Here is a 27,228-nt window from a genome sequence, read left to right as displayed (position 1 = left end):
GAGTGCAGGTCGAAATGAAACCATTCTAAGGTGAAGCATGTGGTCCCTTCAGAGCGAAACATCAGTGTTTCGTGTCGTCCACAAGTTTTAGTTAAGTTTCGACCCAAAGTAGTTTTGACTCCAATTTCGTTTTGACCCTGAGTTTAGCCCCCTGGGTTTAAATCCATTTAGTTTTGTTTCTAGATTTCGCTCCCGGGAGCGAAACTGCTGCTGTCGCACAGCGAGCAATTACCTTTATGAGCATTCGTTAAACCAAGCCTCCTCTGTAAACTAAAAAAAGGGGCTGAGTACACATTTATGCTGAACCTAGTAAATGACATGCCTTTTTTTTACATTATTGCACCTCACCAAAATTTTGTGCTAGTATTACTCTTACTGCATGGGTCATAAAAATATTGTTTTCCACTGTAAAAACAAAGTCAATGTAGGTAGAGTTTAATGCTAGAACAGTAAGAACATTGACAGGTATTTTTCACATAAAATATTTATTTCTAAAATAAAATACATCATCAGAGAAAACAATATTTATGTAATTACATAGATTTTTCCAATATTTTGCCCTGAAGTTCAATATTGCTGATTAATAAAACAAAATGAGAGGGATGTAAGGGTCCAACATAGTTAAGGATAAACCAAAATTGTCAAAACATTCAACCGCAATACTATCATTAGTAAAATGAATTTTAATAATTGCAAATATGAGAAGAGGGTTGAATAAGAAACTGAAACTGTCCTTCTGAAAACATGAACTACAAGAAATGCATCTAAATTATCAATTATTTGCTAGGCACCCTGTCAATAAAATTAATGCTCAAAGATTAATCATTAAAAGATGATAATTAATTGGATAAATCACCAATATAGAGCAATGAGTGCGACTCACACAGCTAATAAAAAGAAATTGAGAATTTCAGGAGGCAATATACTACACGGAGCTAAAATAAATTATGAATACAGATGAAAAATAAATCAAATTGTGGAAAATTACATACAAAATGCAAGTTAAGGAATAGGTGAAATGTGTTGAAATTGACTACAAATAAAGGTGTACTTTACCTTGCTGCAAATAAAAATAATTAACACCACATATCCCCTCATCAATCTTAAATTTAACTTAAAATGCCATTGGCACTTGAGTCTTTATTTCTTTATACTGTATTAAGCCTTGCCCATTCCCTGCAATTTCTACAAAGAGTTAGCAAGTTAAGAGGGTATTTCATTTGAGCAAGCCCTCTCAGGACAGGAAAAGGATTACATACTCTGAGAAAACCACTTATTGGCAATTATTTAAGAGTTCCCTAAGACGTACATATTCCTTCATATTTAACTTCAACCAATATACATTCGAGGCTCAAAATATCTTTCAATAAAGGAATAACTGGAGAGAAATATGGACAGGAAAATGCGTACCCACACAATACCATTCACACACACAACCACGCAATTCAAACGCAAGCACTGCACAGCACAGAGGTCCAAAAATAGCACCTAATTCAAGGGAAAAAGATAACTTTTTCTTAGCAAAGCACAGCACCATGCGTCATAAATAATATTACAGTAACTTTTATTTAGGTGGCACCAAGCACACATTTAAGCCATTGAAACAATGTCTGCTCCAGTAGAAAAAGTTACAAAAGAGAGAGAGGCAGGGTTACTCATGACTTAAAGGAATAAAAGGGTGACAGAACAACCACATCCATACCAAGTGGCACCAAAGGCATCTTAGGCCTCCAATGGAGATTAAATCAGCTAAGAAACAACTGAATATACAAATAGGTGGGGGTAACCAGCTCTCTCAGAGAACTCAACTGGTATTGCCTTTTAAAACAAATTAAACGGCCACAAAATAAAAATGACTTTGTAGCAGCACATCTGCCACTCTTCATCTATATAATAAAAATGAACATCAAAAGACAGGACAAATACTTTCTTCCACTATACTTTCCTCTCTCTCCCAGATATGCACTCTAGTAAATGTGCAAACATGAGCAAGTTGCAGAGACCATCCAAACTCAAACGTGCTTAAGTTATCACTTCCCAATCTAGAAGGATGAATTAAACAGGTTTCAAGAATGTGGATGGAGCATGTGTGATCACTTTATACCGTATGTACTATGGCTAACAATGCCATATTTCACAGCCAATGACATTAAATACAATGAAGCTCCATTCATGAGAGTAGCCACCAACCAAACCATTATACCAATAACACAAGATATATGCCTGAGGTGCCCTCTGCACTACATCCTCTTCACAGCCGCCTCTGACCCAACGGAACTTTAACGAGCGACCTCTACCCATCCAGTCCTCACATCTGGGCAATTCTGCTCCCACTCTAGCAGAACTCAGCTCTGCCCTCATCAACAAATATCTGTCCAATGGAAGCATCCACCTTTGGGTCACTTGTGTCTGTCAAATGCAGGCCAATAACTGTTTCGGATGGGTCAATCAAATCTGGACCAGTTTCCACAATAGTCGACACAAACTGCTTGTTGCACACCATCTCCTGGAAGCGCAGACAATCTTCGACCGACCAGTCAGAGTGCACCGGACGCACTCCTATGAGTAGGAAAAAAAACAATCATCACATTACACATACATAAACACGATAAAGAGGCCCAATTAATATCTTCTCCCTGGAGCACAATTATTCTGAAAGAATTTAACTTTAGGAGTACTAACTAACCTGGCCCCAAAATCTTAAAATTATTGATTCAGATCGTGGATTCAGTAAAGGTGCAGGGCAAAGTTTCTTCTTGACAAAGAAAAAAGAAAAAAAGAATGAATATTTCTGGAAGGCCACTAAAATATAAAGCTGAAATTTCCATACTTAAAAATATTTCTCACACTGCTTCCCGTGCATTTTACAAAATACTTATATTGAAGGACGATGAAAATATGAAGAGAGATGAGGAACACTAATCTTGACATTAGATTCAACATAATTAGGTAAGAAATGTATATGTATAACAATTTTAACTATGGAGAATATTCTGAAAAGGAATGCCATTGAAATTAGAGTTGAAGATTGAAAATCCAGAATGGAAAGGAACAGAGGCATTCCAGATCAACAATACTGTATAAACGAGTGTAAGAGACACACATCTATTTTGAGCACTGGAGCTAAAGAAAAAATATTTTGCGGAGTTTTTGTCTTATCGCAGCAGTGTTTCAGATGTATGCCTGGACACTCAACAGTTACCAAAATTTCAACTTTCAAGACTAAAAATTTACGCGGTATTTTTCAGCTAAATTTACACTATATGTATGGCACTCTGAGATAAGTACGCATTCACTTGCAGCCTTATGATGCTTACTAGGGATGGTTGGATCAGATACCACTGATCCAAATACCCACAGATAATGCCCTTCACCCTATACTTCACATCCAAATTCGTTGAAGAAATTGAATCTAGATTCAAAATTTTTATTCAATGCTTTCGTGAATGCAACATCCCATGAGAGGGAGTTGAATGAGTTCTCATCCTCTCTTCGCATTCGCCGTTGCACTGCGACACTTGTCCTACTAATCAACAATTTTGCTTAAAAGCTCTCGTAGGAGTACTGCAATAAAATTTCAGCCGTGGAGAATTACACAGATTTTGGACAGCCGGTAAAATATCAGCCATCCACATTCCAATAGTGAACGATGGGAGGGCATGAGAGCTGGCACACACACTGACCACGTACCAGCACCAATAAAATGCCGGTTAGCTGCTGGCCACTGCCACTGTGGATCACTAGTGCCAGGTCAACAACATAGCAACTTTTCATTTGACCGGTAAGTATCCGGCATGCAAGCAGCGCTTCACTGGTAATATATCAGCCGTTATTTTACCTGCCATCCAAAATTAGTGTGTACAAGGGGCCTATGATAATAACCATGGCGTAGATTTCGCAAAACCAGCCTTGGCTCTCCATCACCGGCAAAAAGTGCGGCGGGCCGATATATCGACTCTTGCGTAGTTCATTATTTAATTAGCTATAACTTATTAAATTGATATATTTTATTTCAGTAGACGTAAAATATTTTGTCAGTAATAACCAGTTTAACCTCAATAATTTAAAAAAACTTCTTATGGATATGTAATAAAATAGATTCGTATTGTTTTTTTCCTAGCCGCTACATTTTATGAAAATACCCTCCATATTTCTCGTCAGCACCCCAGCAAGAAGGATAGCACTAAGAGGGTTGAATAATAATAACTCGAGAGATCAGCGTCAACATAATCAGGCTTTGAGTCAGCATTTAAAGTACTTAGATAGCTGTTAATATTGGCTTTGCAGCTTAAAAATAGAAATTTTTAAATACTATAGAATCTTCCATTGTCTAGATGCTTGCACAATGCAGAATTTCAGGTTATCAATCTTCTACTGTACTAGCAAATATTCAATGAATTTAATGAAAAGCACACACATTAAGGCAAAAATTAATAGGATGAACTATGATGAAAACCATACTTGATTCCTAAATCATCCTTGCAGACTGATTGAAGGTGGACTTCAGAGTCAGAAATTACATATCCAAATACCAACCTGCCAGTTTTGCTTTGATAGCTTGATAAGGAATAGTACAGAATTCAGGAGCCAACTCCCTCAGCTTGTCCAACGTCATTACCGCAATATCTCCATAATCAACAAAATATGCTGACACCATGACTTCATCTGGCGATGGCCCTTCAATTAACTTGGAAATGCTGATCCTGGAAAGAAGAGAAGTAAAAATAGGGGAGCAGCCACAAGAATCACTCAAATTCTGGACATAAAATTGTGTAGCGGGAGCAAAAACACAAGCCAGCCAGGAGTTTAATGTGTGTAGCCTGCAACAAAAAAGGGGTTATGTTTACAAAAACTCTGATTTACAAGGTTAGCAATTTTGGGTCTCTTAAACTTTGCCCAAATAGAATTTTCACAGATGTAAATAATAACCGTTATCTCTCTTTCGCTATTATTTTGAAAATATGTTTCATAATTGTTACAAACACCCCTCACAAAAGATAAATTTTTGCACTCAAGGTGGCCCATGCAAAGGAAGAGCTTAAGTGTTTCTCTCCATGTGGCTTAGTAAAGGAAGAGCTCTACCATCACCTCTCCAAACCAAAAATATGGGTTGCTTCGCTGAGTTAGTGACTCTGAAATTAAATTCCTTATCTCAAGATTTCAGCATAATGGAACTTGATAATACAAAGCATGTATTATTAGAAAAACTCAGGTGTTAATTACATACTGCATAATCAGAAATAAAGAATTTTTTGGAAACTATTGCACTAGGTACCATATTTCTCCTTATCCAGTAAAACTTCGATTTTACGCACTTTGATTTTACATCAATTCTCGTTTTTACGCAGCGGCACTCAAGTCCGGCCGGAAAGCATAGGGAATTGCAATGGTGAAACTTCGATTTTACATCTTTTCTTGATTTTACGCAGTTTTTTGATTTTGCGCACCATTACCTCAGCCCCAAAGAGGCCGCCAATCTTGATTTTACGCAGTTGAAATGACGTCGCGCTGTTGAGCGTGAAATTAAAAACATCGCGAATCTAATTATCGCTTCCCCCTGCGCCCTCTAAGTAATATTTCAGGCTCCTTTACGAACATGAACATCGCTCTTAGTTCAAATTTGCCGTAGAAGGATATCGAAACCTGAAACTTACGGCAATCGCCGTGTATGTGTAACTACTTTTGATTAAGACAAATGATCGACGGAGATATTAACATTATCACCTTTCGTTTATTATTCGACTTATTGATCGACGCTGTTTATAACATATTTATTGTAATTACAGTAGATGGTCGTTAATCCGGAATTATGAACTACGGAATACCTATCCCAAACGGAGGGTTTTCTAGAATTTTGCTAACGCTATGTTTTCCGTCGCCCCAGCGAAATATAACGGCGAAATGAGCCGTTAAAAATCCTCCCGTGCCAAAATTTTGGCTTCCAAGGTGATCCAAAAAAGATAGTCGCACTTCTAGTATGGACGTAAGTCGATGGTGATTCAACACAATGGTAAAAGCAGCATGCTTTGTCTCTTTCCGCGGGCTAACCCCACATCTGCGGGACGAATGGAGGCGAGGGAAAGTTGCTTGCGCGGCGCACGTATCAGAACTGACTCAACTTGTATCTCATTGTCAGTGGGTTTAAATTAAACATGATTGGAATTTGAATAGCTATTAGCTTAACTCCGCTAGGTGGAAAGCGTTTATTTTTTAACGGAACGGGAGTAAATGCCTTCAGAGAATAACTCGCGTCGTCAATCGTCATGTAATCATTGAAGTCAAATTCAAGACGTGAGTGGTAAGGCAGTCCATTTAAACTCAGGAATGGTTTAGCACCATTAAATCGAAATACAAAAAGTGTCCGGTGTTGTTATCAGATATGGGGAAGCAAAATATTATGTGAAGCTGAGTCACACTGCTTGTGAGTCGAAGGTCCCGGCGCTGAATTCGCGGAAGAATGCCGACAGAGAAGCTATTCCTGGAAGAGTCAATCTACTAATGCGAAAATTTCATGGGGAAATGCTTTTTTAATGCGTATAAATTATAAAGAAGGAAAATTGTTCCGGACTATTAATATTTTTTTATTCATCACTGGTGGCATGACGGTAGTTGCACCGTTATTTAAATAGCTAACTTTAAAAAAGAGATCAAAACACCGGAAAAATTTGAATTTCCGAATATCCCGGGTCCTGCGTGCTTACCTATGGTATGCTATTTTAAGCCTTCTAAAGATAATGAGCTAGTGTTATCCTGAAAAGTATACTACTTCTCAATGCCAAATCTTGATTTTACACACTTTGATTTTACACAGTGCCCATATTTCGGTCCCTCCAACTGCGTAAAATCAAAGTTTTACTGTATAATAGTCCCCCCTTAATTTTGAGTCTTCATTTTTGGAAAAAAATCAACGAAATACGTTTGAACATAGCTTTACCTTTACTTTCAGCAGCAGCACTTCTGGAAAAAAAGGGGAACTATATTCATATAAATACGGTAAAATTTTTCCCAGTGAAAAACAATCACTACATGTAATAGAAAAAAGAATGCAAATAAAGAGTGGAGAACAGGAACCATTAACTAGAGGAGTTCAATACCTGTACCACAGCTGATCATCGTGAAGGGCAGCATACACGCCTCCCTCATGCAAGTGACTCCTCTTCAGGGGCTTGCGATAAACTGCAGCTGCCTCAGGAGATATTGGGCGAAAATCCATCGAAGAATCACTGTACACTGCCTGTATGGAACTCATTAGGTTGCTGAACACACCAGCATCCTTCCAGGGTTGAACCTGCATAAAAAATTCATGGGATTCAATCAGCATCAAATATTTAATCCACAACTCTTGCGAGTTTCCTCTTTGTGAGCTTCAGATGTAAGAATGAATCGATCATTATAGGCTCACCTCCTATTCATAGAATTTCATAGATTTCTTCATTTTCAAGGGAAGAAGTTAACAAAAAAAAAGTGTGTAATTAGCATTTCAGAATTTGCTTTTCACTCTTTAAGCACATTTAAATGCATAACCACAATTATTTATTTGAAACTGAATTTTAAGCATATTCCCGTAATGATCTCAAAAAGAATACCATTGGCATTTAACACTCACAGTGAAATTTCCAGGATTGGCTGCAATCGTCACATGGACATCAAATAGTTCCCCAACCTTGGGCACCTTCGGAGCAGGAAGAGTTCTCGGCTTACCTGGTTTGACATAACACAACACTGTGCATCAATACCTGCACTCAAGGCATGGAATTTATGTAAAGGTGAGAAAATGATAACCATTTCAACTTGATGAAAAACAGATGGTTACAGGCAAATTTAGGTTGGGGAGCCAAATGGCATAAAAATTCCTGTCACTGCTATCATAATAAGGATTTTGAAAATACGGCAGAGCCCATACATGACTAGGTTGAGGGGAGCTGAAGGTTACTTCATCACAACTAGGAGCGTGCAATAATTGCAAATCCAATAATGTGAATTATAACACGAATTCAGGGGTTTCTCCACAAAAAAAAAAAAAATTCATTTAATTTCATTCTATAGATAACAGCCGACTGCACTCGGCTGCCGCAATCTCGAAAGCTCCGTTCTTCACTTCCCCTTTGCTTAGTGGTCTCAGATCTTTACAAATGTCAGCAGTAGCTTCTCAGACAACTACACATACACTTCACTTCTCGTTTTCAGCTTTCCTGTGACACTGGCACCCATGGAAATTTTATGTACTTTTTTATGAGTTAAGTTTCAGATAATTGTCTTATTGATGCTTTAAATAATTTCTCTATTCTCTTTTATTCAATATTTTTCAACTACTTCTTTGCTAACCATCCTCTATTTCAGAAGGCATAGGAAAGAAATTGCCGATTAAAAATTTTTAATCTGAACTCAAGGGAAATCTTTGATACAAGTGAGTTCTGTTATGTTGAGTTCCAAATTTTTTACTCTAATATTAATTATCATTCACAAAGATTTTTATAATTATTAATTTTAAAAAACAAATTTACTCAATCTTGAGCAATTAAAATTCAGGATATTTTAACTTTAGAATGAAGCATTCCACCCATTCCTTAAAAATTCTATTGCTCTAAATTTATATCCTGTCAATGCATAATTCAACCCAAGAATTAAAAAATGAGGAATGGTTTGAAAAACAGACTTTAAAAAGTTGCAGTGAGCAAATTATGTAAAAATATTGTGAGCGCTGCAGCTTTTTACCTCCCCCAGATTCGAGTGTCATCAATAGATGACAGCAAAAATTCTCTTAAATAATAGCAATATTTTTTAGCATCACCAATGTCCAACATTTTTGATAAAATGTAACCCTTCGAAGCCTAAATGACAAAAAAATTTAATTACAGCAAAGTTAAAATTTTAACCTTTAGGGTGAAAGTGTTAAGGGTAGAGTAATACAAAATAAACAGGATGGGGATCATGTATCACCAAAAGGTCCTTAGTTCAAGTTTACCAACAAAACATCACAGGAGAAGGTTCTAAGTACAGAAAGTAATAAGGAGGGAAAAACAATAATGACCCCATCATAAGATGCTTCGTGGGGCAGAAAGCAAGGATGGCAAGGGAAACAAAACAAAAATGTTTCCTTTCAACCCAAAGGGAAACGAAAAGATTAGGCCTAGATTTAGTTTCGTTCCTGCACGAAATAAATTCACCAAGGACTTCGGTTTCAACCCCGGATGAAACTTTACCCCCAGGAACGGAACTAAATTAATCGAAATTCCGCTGCTCATAGTTCAGTTTCGATCCCAAAAGTTGAGTGGAGGGGGATAAGAGAGAATAGTTTCGACCCATTAAATGGGTAAAAATTAAAAGTAGGGAGGTTGAAATGTTGAGCTTAAAAATCGAATGGCCAGTTTGTGTTCACCGTTCTTCCGTTAGTGGTAAAAATACGAGTGCCCCGTGCATCCAATGGTGGTAGGCCGAACCTCTACTTCATTCAACCATACTTCGTACCGTCTTCGTACTCTTGAGTGTGGGTCGAAACGAAACCCTTCGAAGATGAAGCACGTGGTCCATCCAGTGCGAAACATTATCTACATTTCGTTTCGTCCAAGAGTTTTAGTGTAGTTTCGACACAAAGTAGTTTTGACTCTGATTTCGTATCGACCCAGACTTAAGCTCCCAGGGTTTAAATCCATTTTGTTTCTAAATTTCTCTCCCAGGAACGAAACTACAGAAATTTTACTGGTTTTGATTTTCATTTTGTTTCTGTTGCCATCCCTGGCAGAAAGAGATAAGATTTAGGGAAGGAGTTGAGCTAAAATTTTGGATGGACTACGTAGAAGAGGAGAGCTTAGTGATCTAACAGGTACTGGAGGTTTGGCTGCTGATCAGAGTGTAACGAATCAAACCATGGTTCAGTCATCCCAAAGTAAAAATTCTCTCAAGTGCAGGGCAACGAACTGGCCCCCTTACGCTGAATGTGTGACGGTTACATGGGTACAGCTTCAACTTAGATGAGTCCTATCCAACCAACCTTTGAGTTGAGTCACTGAGTGAGTGAAAGGAATGGTTCATTGAAGAGAGAAAACTTAGGAGAGGAAACTTTCAAAATCGAACTGAAAGAATCTGATGGATGGCAGAACAGTTATTGATGTATGAACGGCGGCCCGTTCCCAGCCAGTGGCCGTGTTTAAGTCAACAGAATTTTTGCATTAGACCCACACTCAAGGTTTTCCTGAAATAAGTTATCCAATAACGCTGTCTAATGTGTCGCGGTGAGTCGTCGGAATTACTGCTCGGCAATGACGCATGCTGGGAGCGTGAGCTTGTATTTCTGCTCTTCCGCGGCCACGTTAAATTTCTTTCAGCACATTTTTAATTCATAATATCTAATTCTTCAGGTAAGAAAGCGCCTCATGCTAAATATTTCAGGATTGATACATGGGAATCAAAGAGAGAGGCTGTGATAAATTTAACGGCAAATTCCGGCAGAGAAATCACTACAGTGCGCGATATTACGTGGATGCGTTATGCGCCAGACTATACAAGCCAATTGACTTTGGAATTGTAATGAGATAGAGCAAATGAACGTCGGCAGAGTTAAACAATGAAGGCTTGGGCTTTAATCGATTGTGACTCATTAGATGTGATTTTTTCGCAAATTCACCTAGTATTGCAAAAATTCGTTTTTATTTACCGATTTCGCATTATTTCATGTTATTTCACGATATCGCGTCCAGTAAATTTCATGGACCTCTACTTATTAATGAAGATCATCAACATCAGCACTTAAAAGCAAAAAAAATTTCCATAGAAAAGACAGTGCAGATCTTTCGACCCTATTCAAGTGACTCACCTGGATCTGACAGCATCTTGGATGATGCCTTTGCTGACTTGCTTGGAGACTTGATTCCTTCACCATTCTCAAATCCGGGAAAGACGGCCCTCCTGTAGAAATGGATATGATATCCTCATCAATTTCAAATTGAATCAAGGAAGATGATAATCATCCCACAATATGCAGTCAGGGCAATAAAAGTTCTAATCCTTTCACAGCAGAACATATTAATGAAATTAACAAAATTATCCTAAAAATATTTAACGACAGTACTGTTTTCATGCATAACTGCCTGCATAACCTGAAAACTGGCTTTTACTTATGACAGACACATCCTTGAATTTTGCAATATTCCACTGGATGAATTTTAATCAGCTTGTTGACATGTTTCACAAAAGTCGTATATCGCACAATCATCTGAAGTGATCACTACATAAATTTCATCAAGTAGAATGAGATTACTCACTCAGACCCAAAATCACAGTTATTAATGATGTAGATAGATCAAAAGAAAAGATAAATCATGATGAAGAAAATCTTCCCCATTAAGCCTTTCCCTTGGAAGCTTAAAATATGAAACCATGAAAGATGCCGCCCACTTTTCACAAGTTTTTGATGACATTAAAAATTTGGCAAACTCATCCAGGAGAGCCTTAAGTTGAGGGAAGGAATCACTCACAAGAGATTAAATACAATGAATCATGTCTAACTATGAAACATGTCATGACTAACCTAAGGAGGAGACCTGCTCCACATAAGTTTGTGACATCATCGACTTATCTATGAAAGGTTTTAGGTCACTGAGTTTTAGTCACAAAGATCTAGAGAAGTGGGTGACTGATAAGTTAACAAAAAAATACATCTCTTTATTTTCCAAATTCTATGATAAACATCTATAAAAATAGTGGTGAGTGAGCTCATTGCTAAGAATGATCATATTATACTTGAAGTCAGAAAGAGATTGTCTTAATTCACTCAAAACACACCAATCCCTGCCTATCAGCAAGATAATGATATACAGTGCGTCCTCGATATAACGACACCCCACGGTGCACTAATAAACACTCGCTATAGCGAATTGTCGCTTTACCGGAGGTGGAGCAAATAATAGCCAATATACCTGTTGTGAACAGATATACAGGAACAGGAGTGGTGCGGCGACAGATAAACATCTATCCGATAACGTAAGCATAAATCCAGACGAAAGGCGATGTTTTTTGCATCACTAAATTTCCTTAATCAAATAACGACTAACTATTCAAACAATTTATAAGCGCCGCACTGAATAAAAATCATGCAAAGCATTGTTTCGTCAATCATTATATTTATCGAACGACAGTTTACCGCATAAATTTGAGACTGAGCACTCCATTAACTTCATTTCTAACACATTGCTAGCAATAACAGAGGTTAAGGAGTCTTGATGAAAGTCTTCCGGCAGTGAAACCCTCGCTATGGCGAGAGCCAACACCGAAAGGGTCTCGTAAAAACGAATTTTTTAACACGCTTATTATAGGGTCAATTGACGGTGCATCGGCTATCTCTCGTAATAGCGGGGGTGTCGCTATAGCCCGTACTCGCTTTAACGAGGTTCCACTGTAATTACTGGTGATACCTATGCTTACTGTGACCATAATTTTTAGATGGGTTTCTAAAAAACACCCACAAACATTCAGCATCACGTATTAGATGCAAAGATGATACAGAGATGGCTGAAAAAACAAATAGCTCAGAAAAGAGACATTTAAAGCATTTCCTCCTCTATAAAAAAAAAAAGTTTTTGTGAGATATGTACGTAAATGCTTAGTTATTGTCTTACTCAAACACATCATCTTCAACGGATAAAGTCGTGCTGACGGATGCCAAGAGATTGTCTGGCAGTACTCGTTTGAAGATCTCAACAACATCACACTTTCTTCCAGCTGAATCTGTAGAAGTGGAGGAAACCTGAAAAAAAATATTCCATTCAATAAAAGCTGTGAAAACCTTGCACAGCAATTAATAACTATGCACTTTGTGTCACAAACAGTCAAATAATGAGAGTAATTAGTAATTTATTAAAAAGGAAACTCAACAAAACAATACCTCAAGGAGCCCAAACAAATCCTCACAAAGGCTCATTATCGTCTCACAGGGAGTGAGTAAATACTGTCCATGAAACTTACTGCCAACATCTTAATGGAGCCCGGTTGGTTTGTTGGCAGCAGTGGCGCAGCAAGGGGGGATAAAACCCCCCAGAGCTCAGAGAAATTTTTAAGTTTAATCTATTTTACTTTATTGGATTGATATTACTAATAGAATAGTGTAAGGATTAATAAAATATCCCTCAGAAAGCTGTAAAACTCACCACTTTGAACCATTTATCTTAAAATTCCGCAATTTATTAATATCGCACATACCGCTTCTCCTGGTAGGTATTCCATACCCCCACTCACCCCGGTATTAGTTGGACCAAACCCCCCCCTAGCCTTAACTCCTGGCAGAGCCCCTGGTTGGCAGGAGTACTAAGATTAATGAAACCTATGGATTATTGCTGTAGGGAAAAGCTTTTATCGCAATTCATATAATTACTTGATTTACCAACTAACCCTCAATTTTTCAGCTTTACACTGACTAAAAAACACGCAAAAATTATTGCAAGACCTGACTTCATCCCAATGCGCAATCAACAAATTCACACTAAGTTATGTACTGCTTCTACTTAACCATTCCATTATTTTAATTAGTTTCACATAAATTTCACACTTTTTTTGTTTTTTTTTTTTTTTAATTTTACATAGCTATATTTCAGAAATGGTAAAGACAAAAAATTGAAACTTGGCATTTTTTCTTGGCCTCAGCACCCACTATAAGCATACCAAAATTTTGCAAAATCTAAAACAGTAAGATTTGTATTATAAGTGTTGATTTCACATTAAATGATGCCCATTGTTATTGAGAACATAAACCTTCCACGACCAAAGTAAATGAATAAAGGTAAAAATGAAAACAATGTAACCTTCTATACTAGGGATGCAAGCAAAAAACTTATCTGAAAAAGTTAAGTTTTTCTTGTTACTATTTATCAGCAAACCTTCCCGATCCTAAAGACATTATCATTATATTGAGCCTAAGTTTTAGGAATCTACCATTCTTCACAAACAGAAGTCCACTAGGAAACTCATGTAATTAATTATATCTTGGTTTACAGCATTATATGTCATTTTTTGCCTTGGAATGACGCTACAAAAATTCAAGACTTACACTAGATATTCCTGAGTAATTTATGGGAAATTCTTGTTTCTGAAAATTTAAACATACAGTAAAATTCGGTTATAACGCGGGTCTAGGGGGACATAGTTTACACCCGCGTTATCGGACAACCGCGTTATAACGGGAAAATACGTGGGAAGCAATAAGGTAAATTAAAGGTAATTTTTATAGCCAATTTATTTGCGTAATACATTATTAAAATATTTATTTTATGATTTAGACGCTCTACTTTAACGGGAGTTACTAAAATACTCGGATATTTTCTTTTGCCGCGATAGTTGATGGCGTTTCTTTGTCACGTAATTTTTTATGCTTTGCAAATGCAACAGATGAATACTATCGCAATCACTTTGTCCCTCCAACCAAATCATCAATTCACTTATATTATGTAATAAATGGCCAATTTTTGGTATCTCGACCTCACATTCGTCTTCTTCATTCTCGCTCTCATCTTCCGATGATGCAGCTGTTTTTGCGCGGCTCTGGACTGCAGCCACAATTTCTTCGTCACTCTTATAAGCAGATACAGGAGTTTCCTCGTCTTCGCGAACCCAGGCCTCGAGATCACTAACAAATAGTTTATTAGAAAGAACATCTGAAGCTTCACGTGCGTCCTCTTCCGTGAAACCCAAAAACTCGTCTTCGTCTTCCATGCTATCGCCCGCTGTATACTCGCACTTTGACCAGCAATTTAGGATTGCAGCTGAAGTTATTTTCTTCCATGCCAATCCAATATTATAAGCCATATTCTTCAGGGTGACTGTTTTCAGATATTCTTGTACCTGCAGCTCTGAATTTATGACACTAGTGAGCAATTCCCGCCGATAATGGGATTTAAATGCTCTAATTATCCCTTGATCCATGGGCTGAATAACAGCTGTCGTATTTTTGGTAAAAACGAAGCCACTATTTTGCCATCCCTCGATATCAAGAGCTCAGAAGACGGACGGGCCGAACAGTTATCTAACAGAAGTAGAGCCTTCTCTTCTAACTTTTTTGATCTTAAGTGGCTCTTAACCGATGGAACAAAATCTTCATTGAGCCAAGATAAAAAAATGTCTCTAAGTCATCCACGCATTCTGACTGTTTTTGTAATTTATGGGTAGTGCTGTCATATTAACGTGCTTGAAGCACCGAGGACTTCGATTTTTACCAATACACAGAGGTTTTAATTTGTGACTTCCTGATTTGTTCGCGCACAGTAATAAAGTCACTCTTTCTTTGCTCATTTTTATTCCGGATTTATTTGCCAACTTCTTAATATCAAGTGATTTTGTTGGAAGCAATCTGTAGTAGAGAGCGGTTTCATCGCAGTTAACACAATTGCTCTTCAGTGTACTCACCCTCATCAATCATCTTGCGTAAAGTCCCACAGAATTCTCTAGCTGCTTCACTGTCACTGGAACTCCTTGCATGTTAACTTGCGCTATCCCGTGGTGAATTTTCCACCTCGATAGCCAGCCAGCAGAAGCAACAAAATCATGAGCACCACCAATTTGTTTATTTAATTTAATTGCCTGTGCTTGTAAAAGTGGACCGGATAATGGAACACCTTCACTGCGCTTCTGAACAAACCACGTAAACAAACATTCATCCACATCACCAGCAGCACTCAATCTAGCCTTTTTTCTATCAAGTCCTATTTCGTCATCCACTTGATCAACAAATGATCGTAATTTATCTTCTTCTTTCATCCAACCACGAATAGTTCCTTCAGGAACACCAAACTCCCTGAATAAACTTGATTTTGAATCGCCGCGTTTCACTTTGTCGATTATGCCCAACTTTTCTTTAATTGTGTAAGTTTTCCTTTTGGCAGACATCGTTTTAACCCTAAAATCAATGAAAATTTTCGTAAAAAAGTAATTTTCATATTCTTATTAAGACAAAGGCAAAACAGCCTATTCATTATTAAATGCTCGAAGCCTGTGGGCATTGAGTACCTACCTTGGTTTGAGCGCCGCGAAGCGAACGTACGAATGAGAATTATCTCAATCTCCCAGAATCTCGAAAATTATTATAGCCGTGCAACACACTTTTCAGCTCGAATTCACAAGACACAATGACCGATCTGGCATTACCGAGTTTTTTTTATGGCTACGAAACAATGTATGGAATACGTCGCCAACCGCGTTAACACAGTCGCTTGAAGTTGCGACGCGTCGGTAGTCATTCCGAGATAAAATTCGCCACAAAGTTACCTACCTCAAAAAAAAGGTCAATGTAACCATCTCGGGGGACATGGTGAGACCCGCGGTATATCCGAAACCGCGGTAAAGTGAGGCGCGTAATAACCGGAATTTACTGTAATTCCCAGACTTCCAAGTTCTAATCAATGCTCTGTTGGTGAAGATGGTGATCTCACAAAAGCTCACCTTGAGCAGAACTGGATCTTCAGGGGGCAGTATCTCTCGGCATCGCTTCAAACCTTTCTCTGTGAATTGGACATCCATTGGCATGTTGTGCAAGCGACACTCGATGGCCTACGAAAGACACAAACACACAACTACGTTATTCTTACGTAATATCATGGATGAGAGAAAATATATATCCAAGCATTATCACATAAAACAACGTTTCAACAACACATGACTAGGTTTTTTACTGAGGTGCAGCATCTTTACATAGATATGAAGCTCAGTCAACAGTGCAAAGATTCTACCTGGGGTAAATGGAGTGAGGGTGAGACAAAATTTGAAAAAGTCCTGAAGTTTGCACAGTCTTAGTTGACATGGAACGATGCAAGTGCACAAGCAATGGTCTCACTCACCTGTGATGGAAGACGGGCAAGGGGATGGGTTGGGGGCAGCAGCACTAAGTCCTTCATACTCGTCAGCTCACAATTCCCGTAGTCGACAAACTTGACCCAAACCTAGAATGGTACGAGGGGATTATAGCCAGAAACTCTCAAAGATAAAAAGCCATAAAATTCACAATATTCATTCAGAAAATTTTCAAAGGAGAACAAAAAAAATTTTAAAAATATATTCATCTGCCATTACTCTTAAAAATTTATAACCCTTGGGCAGCAGTAGTTCGTGATTTTAGGTATTAGCCTGCAAGGGAGAGAAGCAAGAAATATTTTCCCACTTAAGACTGGCTAAGTGCCTCGCAGGGAATGAACCCTTAAAATCTGGGGCGACTCTCTTTTCTTTCATGCCAAGGGATGGGTCTACATTTAGGCACTTGTACACACATTATGCGATACTCACATAAAAGACATGTGGAGTGGGAAGGAAAAAATACGAAATGGGCAGTGCGATAAGAAATTCCAGTAGCCAACCCTAAGCCCCTTACTAAGAATAATTGCTTAAACTCATGTTCAAATAACACTCCATTTAGTTTACATATGGGTCGCTATCGATGACTATGGAAAGAGAAGTTCACATTTACCCTTGTAAGATTCAATCTATCTACTTTCCTTTTCCTAACCATTCAGTTTTTTTTATCAAAGGCATTGATGCCCATTGGAGCCCATTTCTAACAAAGTTGACAGGGCTGGAAGTTAACTTCATTGCAGCCGAACTTGCATGTGGGCACATACTGGTGAACTTTATAATGAACTTCAAACCAAGCTTGGTACTGTAATTAGAGATGGGTCGAATAGCAGATTTCTCGAATTCGAATATCGAATTCGAATATTAAATCATTGCTCGAATATTCGAATACCTCGAATTTCGAATACCTCGAATACTAAATGATGAATGCTGGATTATTTGACTCGGTTGCCTATGCAGCAGGCAACACAAGATTTTGGGGAGTAATTTTGATTTCCTTTAAATGATTCGAACAGGAATTTAGCTGATTAATGAATATTTTAATTTTATGGAAACAATTAATAATATAATTAATTCAACTAACATCGCTTTGCCCCCACTCCTGCTGCCAAGTGCTAGCTGACAATCTGAGGCATTTTGCAAAATACAAGCTCTTTTCCACCGGATTTTCTTCAATTATTTTCAGTCCATCTTTCGGAGTTCTCATGAGGTAAGAAGATGAATTGGAATTGCTATCAGAGAGGAAACAAATATTCTGAGAAAATATCCCTTCCTCTGTGACTGTAACAATAAATATTTATAGCACCACTCATAAATTGTAACTTGATATATGTTTTCGGAAAAAAATACCTCATCAACTTCAGAGAAGCTCTGCTGCTCATATCGAGTTTCGCCAGAATGCTAAGTCTCCGTCCTATTTGACATTTATTTCTTTGCGTAAAATGCTTAAATAAACTCAGAAATACGTCGTGTTTGGTCTTATTCTTTTTGAAATTACGCGCACATTACTAATATTTCAATTCAATAAAGGTGTAACATCAATTGACGAAAGTCATTCTTAGACACCTTTTGTGCTAATAGATGACTCATGCAGCGGTTGACCTCCACAGAAATGGGGAACTTCGAAGCTGGTAGGAAAAAAAGGTCAGTGGGGGAGAAAAGGGAGGGCCTGAAACACGTTTCTATTGTTCTCGTGTAACTTGGTATTTTTTTCGAAGCCAAGGTCTTCGTAATATGATCCCTGCGCGAGCTCTGACCTTTTTTTTCGAAGAAGAGGAAAGCCACAGAGGGGGGCTAGTACTGAATTGAGAGGGATACCGGATCTTGGGAAATGCGCTAATATAAGTATCCCGCGGTACTCACAAAGCAGTTGACCTCCAGAAATGGGGAACTTCGAAGCAGGTAGCCAGAAAAAGGTCAGTGGGTGAGAAAAGGGGGGAGGGCGTGAAACACGTTTTTATTGTTCTCGTAACTCGATATTTTTTTCGGAGCAGGGGTCTTCGTAATGCGATCCCTGCGCGAGCTGGGACCTTTTGTTTGATTTCGGAGAAGAGGAAAGCGTCAGAGTGGTTGAGGCAAGTGCTGAATGGAGGGGGATAGCGGATCGTGGGAAATGCCCTAAGGTTGCTATCCCACGGCACTGAGGTTCTCCTGGTGGGGGGAATCAGGGATTTTCGGATTTTTTCACCGACCATTTTCGGTTCCCCTCGTCGAACTCTTTTCACCGCTAAAATCCACGAATTTGATGTAATTCGTCAACTTGCGTAAAACGGCGCTGTGAGCACTAAATGACTACATATCTCTACATTTTTCCGAGTCAACTACCAACGATGTACGTGCGATAGTGTATGACGCGAAATTCAAAGTATTCGAGGTATTCGAGGCGGTACTTTTCGCATAACTATTCGAAACCTCGAATATCGAATACTAACTAATATTCGAGGTATTCGAGTATTCGCGGATACTATTCGCACATCTCTAACTGTAATATAGCAGCAATTAATTTTAACTTTACACAGGTAAGGACAATAATGCCCGAGAGCATTTAGCAAAAGAGCTACAATTCAAATCAACCCATTAAAAAATTGCTACCTTTCTTTATTTCAGAGCTACCTTTCCCTATTTCCGGTACAATCCAAGGCATTTTGCAATATGCACGCGCTTCTCCCCTACATTCTTATCTCCCCATTCAATTATTTTCAGTCCATCTTTTAAAGTTCTCACCTGCTTCTTCGGAAGGGTCATGTTCCCAAGACCAGTAAAAATAAAACTAATAAAAACGAAACCTGATTTTATTAAAACCAAGCCGAAAACACTTGCTGGTTTGTAGACAAAGCGCACTGTAAAGTACGGAACTACTTGTATGAGGTTAAGTTCATAACTGACGCTATTGCATTTGGCGTACGCTGAACCGACTGCAGAGGGTGAAGCATGACCATATGACGGTGCCACTAAATTTTCTGTCCTTTAAAGAAGGCAACTTACCCACTCATTTCTACGTAGCTTAGCACTAGATAAGCAGATGAGTTTGAATGGCTAGTAGAGAGAAACAAAATATCCTGACAATGAGAAGATAACCCTTTGTCAGCAACTGCGGCAAGAGAGATTTATGGTATAACTTGTAAATTGTATCCCGATATCTGTTTTTAAAAAGAAGCTGCATCAACTTCCAAGAAGCTCAGCTGCGAGGATATCGAGTTTCACCAGAATGCAGAACCCCCACCACCCTCAAGGCTCCGTCATATTTTGTGAACTACAGTGGAACCTCGATAAAACGACACCCCACGGTGCACCAATAAACACTCGCTATAGTGAATTGTCGCTTTACCGAAGGTGGTGCAAATAATAGCCAATATACCTCATATTACTCCTTTATTTTTATTTTCTCGCTTAGACGCGTTTGGTGTTTTTTTGGCCATGGTGTGTTCCATCAAATGCTTTCTATTCATACAACTCATGGACGTGCGGGTATGCTGTCGACTGCTTTCTGCCGCCCGAGGAACAAAAGAAGATCAGGCATTCGCGAATGCTAATGCCACAATATTTTCACCAAAATTAACTACTTATTTATCGAACGACAGTTTACCACATAAATTTGAGACTGAGCACTCCATTAACTTCATGTCTAACAGATCGCTAGCAATTACAGAGATTAAGGAGTCTTGGTTTAAGTTTTCCGGCGGTGAAACCCTCGCTATGGCGAGAGCCAACACCAAAAGGGCCTCGTAAAAACGAAATTTTTAACATGCTTATTATAGGATCAATTGACAGTGCATCGGCTATCTCTCGTTATAGCGGGGGTCTCGCTATAGCCCGTACTCGCTTTAACGAGGTTCCACTGTATATCCTTGCTTAAAATGCTTAAATAATGTGAGCAATATGTCTGTCGTGTTTGGTCTCATTCTTCTTCATTTACGTGCACTTTACTAATAATTCAATCCAATAAAGGTATGATATCAATTGCCGAAAGTCATTGTTAGACACCTTTTGGGCTTATCCTCTATATTATTTCTATTGTATAGATACCTTTTTCTCAACTTATACGCAACCAAACTCTACAAATGAGGTACCAAAATGCACAGAATTTATCAGAGAACATGCGACAGCATATCTTACTTCCTAAATATTGCTATTGTTTCCTAAAATTGGTTTTTAAATAATTAAAAAAAAACGAAAAACAAAAAAAAACAAAAACCGGTAAATATTCCTGACATAAACGCTGCACAAACTGATACATTCGTTCATTTGCAACAATATCTCGCATTCTTTAAATAACTTTTAAAATAAATAACTTTAATCAAAATGCGGCTGATTACACATTCAAGTCTCCTGTTGATACGTAAGTATGAGTCATCATGTGCGTTTAACAGAGGATAGTGTAATTACTTCCAATGTTGTGTTTAAAGAGGTTCTCTGACCTCAATTTGTGCATGAACATTCCACTTAAATTTGTACATAAGACCCTGCCTTTTTTTCTATATTTTAAAATTAGAAACACGCCTATCCCTCTGTGGACCTGCATTGAAAAGAGCGGGGGAAGCCCGCTGGGAGCAGGCGAATCACGCTCGTAGATGACTCATGCAGCAGTTGACCCCCAGAAATGGTGAACTTTGAAGCAGGTAGGCTGAAAAAGGTCAGTCTGTGGGAGAAAGAGGGAGAAGTTTTGATCTTTGTAATACAAACCCTACGCAAACTAGGGCCTTAGCAGATTTTATGAAATGTGCTATATAGTTACTATCCCACTGCACGGAGCTTATCCCTATGGTAGTTCCATCTCTTGGGGAAGATTCAAACTATGTGCCTATCTTTATTGGTCATAAATGACACATTGTAAATACTTCCTCTCAAATACACCGAAGGATGAAGTTTGCCATGAAAAAATATTTGACTTAGCCGGGATTCGAACCAGGATCTCCCTTCTTGTTGAACGATGGATGCAGGAAAATTATACATGGGGACCATGATCTTCAAACGATCAATGCAGGAAAACGATACTTTGGGGAACTAGATGCAGGAAAAAATTGCATTGTCTATTTGGGACCAGGAACAGCAAACGATAAATGTGGGAAAACATCAATACAGGAACGATAGATCAAACTTTCCTATAACCAGAATTCAAACTGGTATGCCTTCATTTGCAAAAAGGGCTTTTTTGATGAGGAATAGCTTTCACTTTGTTAGTAGTGAGACTTTTTTATCAGCAGGTTTGTTATAAATGGGCTCGAATGGAATTATTTTACTAAGATAAATACTCCACATAAGAAAGCAATTATGATTTGGTGTTTTTCAATTGTGTCAACAAAAGGCACTAACCAGGAAATGGAGGTAGAAGCTTTCAACTCACTAGTTTAAAAGAATTCGACATTACCTTGCCATATTCAAGAGAGAGGGTACCAGCATCTTTAACAGCACGGTACCACAACATATCTTCTTGGAATTTTGCCAAGTAGATCATATCTTCAAACACAGCAGTTACTCCTGCAGCTATCTATAACAAGGCAAGCATATTCACAGATCAGGAATGCGGAATTTAGATGCTAAATAAATAGATTTCAGCCATGAAAACTAAAACAGCCACTGGAAGGACAGTCATAATATTAATACAATTCTCAATACCATACCTTTCCACCAGAAAAGTCACCATCCTCAGCAATGTTGGCCGAGAATTCATCAATCGCTTTGGCCACATAATCAAATGTGTTTGATGGGACCTGGATGAAGAAAGCTCCATTCTTTTCTATATATGACACGTAGGCCTCTTGAATTTTTCCATTCTGAAGGCAGATGAGAAAAAAAAGACGACATTATTTGTACATCCACCCATATCATACACAGTTCAATATGATAGATCAGTACGAGAGCGGCAGTCTTAAAGACTGCGCTGAAACGAACATTAGTGGGAATGACAAGGTTACACAGAAATTAGGTTAACTTCACACAAATAAGAAAGGCAATAATGGAATACTTTCTTAGATATACAGTAAACTCTCGATTATACGAAGCAGGATTTTACGAAGTTTTCGATTATACGAAGTGATACTGCGGTCCCGGCAAAAAGCCTATGGTAAATACATGGTGCTATTCAATTAAACGAAGTTTCAATTTTACGAAATGTTTTGAATTTACGAACCCCGGATCGGTCCCCAGGAGCGAAAGGAATTCATTTATACGAACTATGGCGAAATATTTGTCAACAAAACTAGTTACGCCGGCGTATGTAGCTAAAAAAATCAGCGCTTCCAACTGTGGTTCATCAAAAGTGTGAAATCGTAAATGATAGTGCAACTTTGGAGAGAAAGGGTTCGCCTAAAACCTCACGGTGGGAAATTAGGGGAAGTAGGAGTTAATTAAAATATCACGACTGATATAATGCCCCTATTTACGTGCCTATTTGTAAACATCGCATTGACAATACTTCGTAGTTTAACATGTCAGGAAGGTCGCGCGGGGTATTTCGTACACTCCTAATTAACCCTTTGAACTGCTGTGAACATACCTGGTACGTTTGCAAGGCAGGCTGCTGTGAACGTACTTCGAACACTATTAGACTACTTTTCGCCGAAGCACTTCGAAGGGTCCCTAATCCGGGACCCTTTCCTCGACGAGCTCACCCTCGCTGGCCCCTCTCTTCGACCCTCCGAGCCTTTCTCCCCAAAAGTGACCACTCTGACTCCATTTTTAAAATCTATCAATCAATGCCATCATCAAAAATAATTGTTTGCATCTCACTCTTGCCAATCAGGCATTCAAGTACGTCTCTGAACCGTGTTTCTGCGATGAGAAATAACGATTTTGTTAACTTTGCTAAAATGGCCAAGTTAATAAAATTTTAATTTTTCATTGCAGGAACACGGTTCAAAGACGTACTTTATTTCCTCCACTACAATCGCAAATTGCTGGAAATCGGCCGGATTCCCTTTGATAGTGCATCATGAGGATGTTCTCGAGGTTGGTAATTGATACAACTAGCCTACTAGTAATTCTACTGCTATAATATCACGGCTATAGTTGATTCGTTATGTTATACCTTCAGGAAGCTGCAGCGGATAAAATCGCAGAGGAGATTAGAGGCTTAAAAGATGATTATGAAAAATTCTTGGAAAAAGCAGGAAGAGCACAGCGCGCAACATCAAACGATTCGATTGCCCTTGACAACGATCTTCGGGCTAGCGACAATGGGACGCCGATACATACGTCGGAAGAAGCAGCGGCCAGGACTAGTCAGAATAGCAGTGACGACGAAGATGAAAGTGAGGAAGTAATTTCACCAAATAAAATAGAAGTACACGCTGCCCTCCAAACATTAAGATAATTTGATCTGGCTAACGAGTTAGGTCCCCAATTTCATTCCCATTTATGCAAGTGAGAAACCATGGTGGAAGCGGCGATGGAGAAGGGCAAAAAGAAAAAAATAACAGAATTTTTAGTAGTATCTTTTCGTGTATATAATAGCCTTCCTGAGTAAACAACTTAAATATCTTAAGTATTGGGCTGTATCAACCACCAACTTATTTTTCAGGCTACTCGTAATGAAGACGCACTTCTAACTCTAACCATGAACTTTCTTCTCACGCGTCTCCCCGTTTTCCCATGCCGAGAGATCTTTCTTTCCGAAGTCTTTGTTTACTTCCTCCCGCGGCCTTCTGCTGATCTTGCTGTCACCCACCTTACGCATCCCAAACCCCTCCTTCCCCAGCATTTCCCATTCACTCCCCCCCTAAGGTTACGGAGCTTGAGTGCGTCGTAGAAAAATACGCCCCCCAAACGTAAACTGAGGCAGAGCTGAAGGCTCTTTCCCCACCCTTCTATCTCCTGCCCCCTTCACCCCACCATATGCTGACCGCTTCTTTTCTCAGGCAATCCCCATCCCACTCTTATTCACCCCACCCACTGGGAACGTTCCCCGATTGTGGAGAAGGGCATGGTTCATCTTTACCTGCAACGGGGGTAAGTTATTAACCGAAGAGAGGCTGAAGAAGTATCTTCCACTATCTGGGAAATGGTGCCGCGCTTATAATTGTCTCTATTCTTCTCTGCTGACGTTTCAATTGAAATTATTTTCTTTGCTCTTTCCTCACTATATTTATTTACGATTATTGCGAGACTATTTTTAGTGCTAAAGCTAAGAAAATCTTTTCTCTACGTCAATGATTCTTTGCATAACTTTCAATACAGCGGAGAAAGGGACACGAAAACTAAATGAGGTGAATGTACAGGTTTTTGCGTGTCATTTTTGGGAATTCACACAAGTGAACCAATACTTCACACACGATGAGAAATGATGAAGCATCTCTTGTAGGAAAACAATCAATGCCGATAATAACGATTCTCTCTTTATTTCTCCGATAATGGAAGATGTTTCTCCTGTCGTTTTCCGGTTGGAACCTTGCTCCTGTCGGCATAAAAGAAGAGAGAAATACCATATGAACATAGCACTTTACACCCGGTATGAAGAATATGGTCCTGATGAAGAATAAAGTCTTTCGTAGCAATGTCTGCTAAGATGACGGAGCACAGTATCCGGACGGAGAACTTAAACAGAATTTACTTCAAATATTCGCCAGAAGATAATCATATCCTACCTAATTTATAATCGTAAATGAATCTCAATAAAAATAACTAATGGAAAAGATAGCACATTCAACTGAAAATACGGAGTAACTCAAAATATTAACTTACGAAGGTTATTTTGGAAACAGGTGGAGGCCCTCGTTTTTCTTTTTTTTTTCTAGTCACTGAGCGATAGAGGGCGACATAAATGGCGGTTAGGCCGGCTGCCACTTAAATTCCGTGGGTGCTGGAAACAAATATATATCTTACACAAACTTAATAGTTGTTAATCGCTCCTAACCACAAATTTATAACATTAAATTCTTATAATAAACTTTGCAATTCATTATTTGATAACGTTTACTAAACTGGTCGGGAATTTCTTAAGCGATCGTTGATGTTAAAGTATGAACGAGAAATGGGAATTTTATGGTGGTATAATTATTTAACGATCTTTCACAGCATAAATCGATAACAAAAAGCCTTTTCTATGAATAATACCGAGAATAACCACCGGAAACATTTAAATAAGACCACTAAAGACAAAAAAGGGCGGAAGAAACAAAAGCGAACATTTTTTCGTGACTTATGAAAAAGGTTTGAAATTACGAAACTCGATTTTACGAAGTGCCAATTTTCCGGTCCCACTGACTAAAATCAAGAGTTTACTGTATGTACTCAGAAGGACTACTCGTTGTAATACAGCACTGAATGTTCAGGTTTTTCTATCTTTCACAACAATTTTTTTACAATTCCAGCCACAACGAACAAGCAATTCGCACATCCCTACATCAGTTTGTAGGGATGTGCGAATAGCTCTTTTTGATCTTGAGTAGAGTATCGATTGGAGTTTAAAACCACTCACTAGTATCAAGTCAAGTATGGTAATTTTTGGACCAGGCAATACAACTATGCATGCTCCAATATAGTCTCATTTTTCCAATCCATTTATGAGTTTTATATTCTAAATGCTTGGCTTGATGTCAAAAGGAAAAGATAATGAGGAAAGTTGATGGTAATTGTGTCAGAATTAGGATATAAATGAACAAGTATGTGTCTTCAACAGTTCCATTGGCACAACTGAAATGAATTAACCTCTAGTAATATGTTGAGAATTTCAGTAATGTATTTATCCAAACTGCAAAGAAGAGCCCCGAGTAAAGGACTTTGCACAGCTGGAATAAAAATTACATACTACGTAAATGAATCATGAAATATTTGATCCTTTCAAATTCTCATGCAAAAAACCAATAGGGTAGTTTCCAATTTTTTTTATTGCCTAAATCGAAAGATTATTAATCCTGGAGTATGAATTTCACGCTTTTAGATTTTTAAATGATGATATCTATTTTTCGCGATTAAAAAAAAAGTGAAAAATTTCAAGCGCGTGAAAACGCGATGGCTAAGTATGAATGCTGGGAAAAGCCCGTGTGACGTCATTCTGCTTCCCGCAGTCGCCGTGTGAGGTGACCTTGGAGCGAGGCTTTGAGCACTGATACGATGCAGGCTGCTAGCAGGTAGCAGAGTACCATGCTAGCAGATGGCGCTTGGCTTAAATAAGGATTATTAATACACTAATCAAACAAAGGATACTTTCCATATTCTAATATTCATAGGCAATTTTAATAGGTGATTATTTAGAGATGTTTCCCTGAGCTCTGTGCCTCATGCATGCATTGGTAATCTCAGATGATGTATAACTCCTGACTACTCGTATAGCATCTTGTTCCTGTGACGTCACGTGGAGTGGCATCGCATGGGTGCCAATCTGGCCTTTTTCAAACACAGTTAAAATTCACCATTAACTAAGTCTACACTGGGATTTCTAAAACCAAATAATTTGTGTATATTATG

The 27,228-nt window shown here is 38.5% G+C and overlaps 1 protein-coding gene across 1 annotated transcript in view; it reads right to left on the bottom strand.

Annotated features, from left to right (window-relative positions):
* Positions 1-509: 509 nt before the first annotated feature.
* The window catches only part of LOC124154644 (tudor domain-containing protein 7-like), a 70,205-nt gene continuing 43,486 nt past the window's right edge, over positions 510-27,228 (bottom strand). The window contains exons 14-23 of the mRNA XM_046528497.1: positions 22,446-22,598; positions 22,193-22,312; positions 16,818-16,919; positions 16,423-16,530; positions 12,615-12,742; positions 10,814-10,905; positions 7,607-7,701; positions 7,095-7,288; positions 4,537-4,703; positions 510-2,559 (exon numbers count right to left, since the gene is read on the bottom strand). Of these exons, the coding sequence (XP_046384453.1) occupies positions 2,336-2,559; positions 4,537-4,703; positions 7,095-7,288; positions 7,607-7,701; positions 10,814-10,905; positions 12,615-12,742; positions 16,423-16,530; positions 16,818-16,919; positions 22,193-22,312; positions 22,446-22,598 (1,383 nt within the window). The 3' untranslated portion in view covers positions 510-2,335. The remainder of the gene's footprint in view (positions 2,560-4,536; positions 4,704-7,094; positions 7,289-7,606; positions 7,702-10,813; positions 10,906-12,614; positions 12,743-16,422; positions 16,531-16,817; positions 16,920-22,192; positions 22,313-22,445; positions 22,599-27,228) is intronic.

The sequence above is a fragment of the Ischnura elegans genome, chromosome 2, assembly GCF_921293095.1.
Source record: "Ischnura elegans chromosome 2, ioIscEleg1.1, whole genome shotgun sequence".
Taxonomy (NCBI): Eukaryota; Metazoa; Arthropoda; class Insecta; order Odonata; family Coenagrionidae; genus Ischnura; species Ischnura elegans.
The sequence above is the reverse complement of the archived record's forward strand: the minus strand, read 5'-3'. Positions and strand labels throughout refer to the sequence as shown.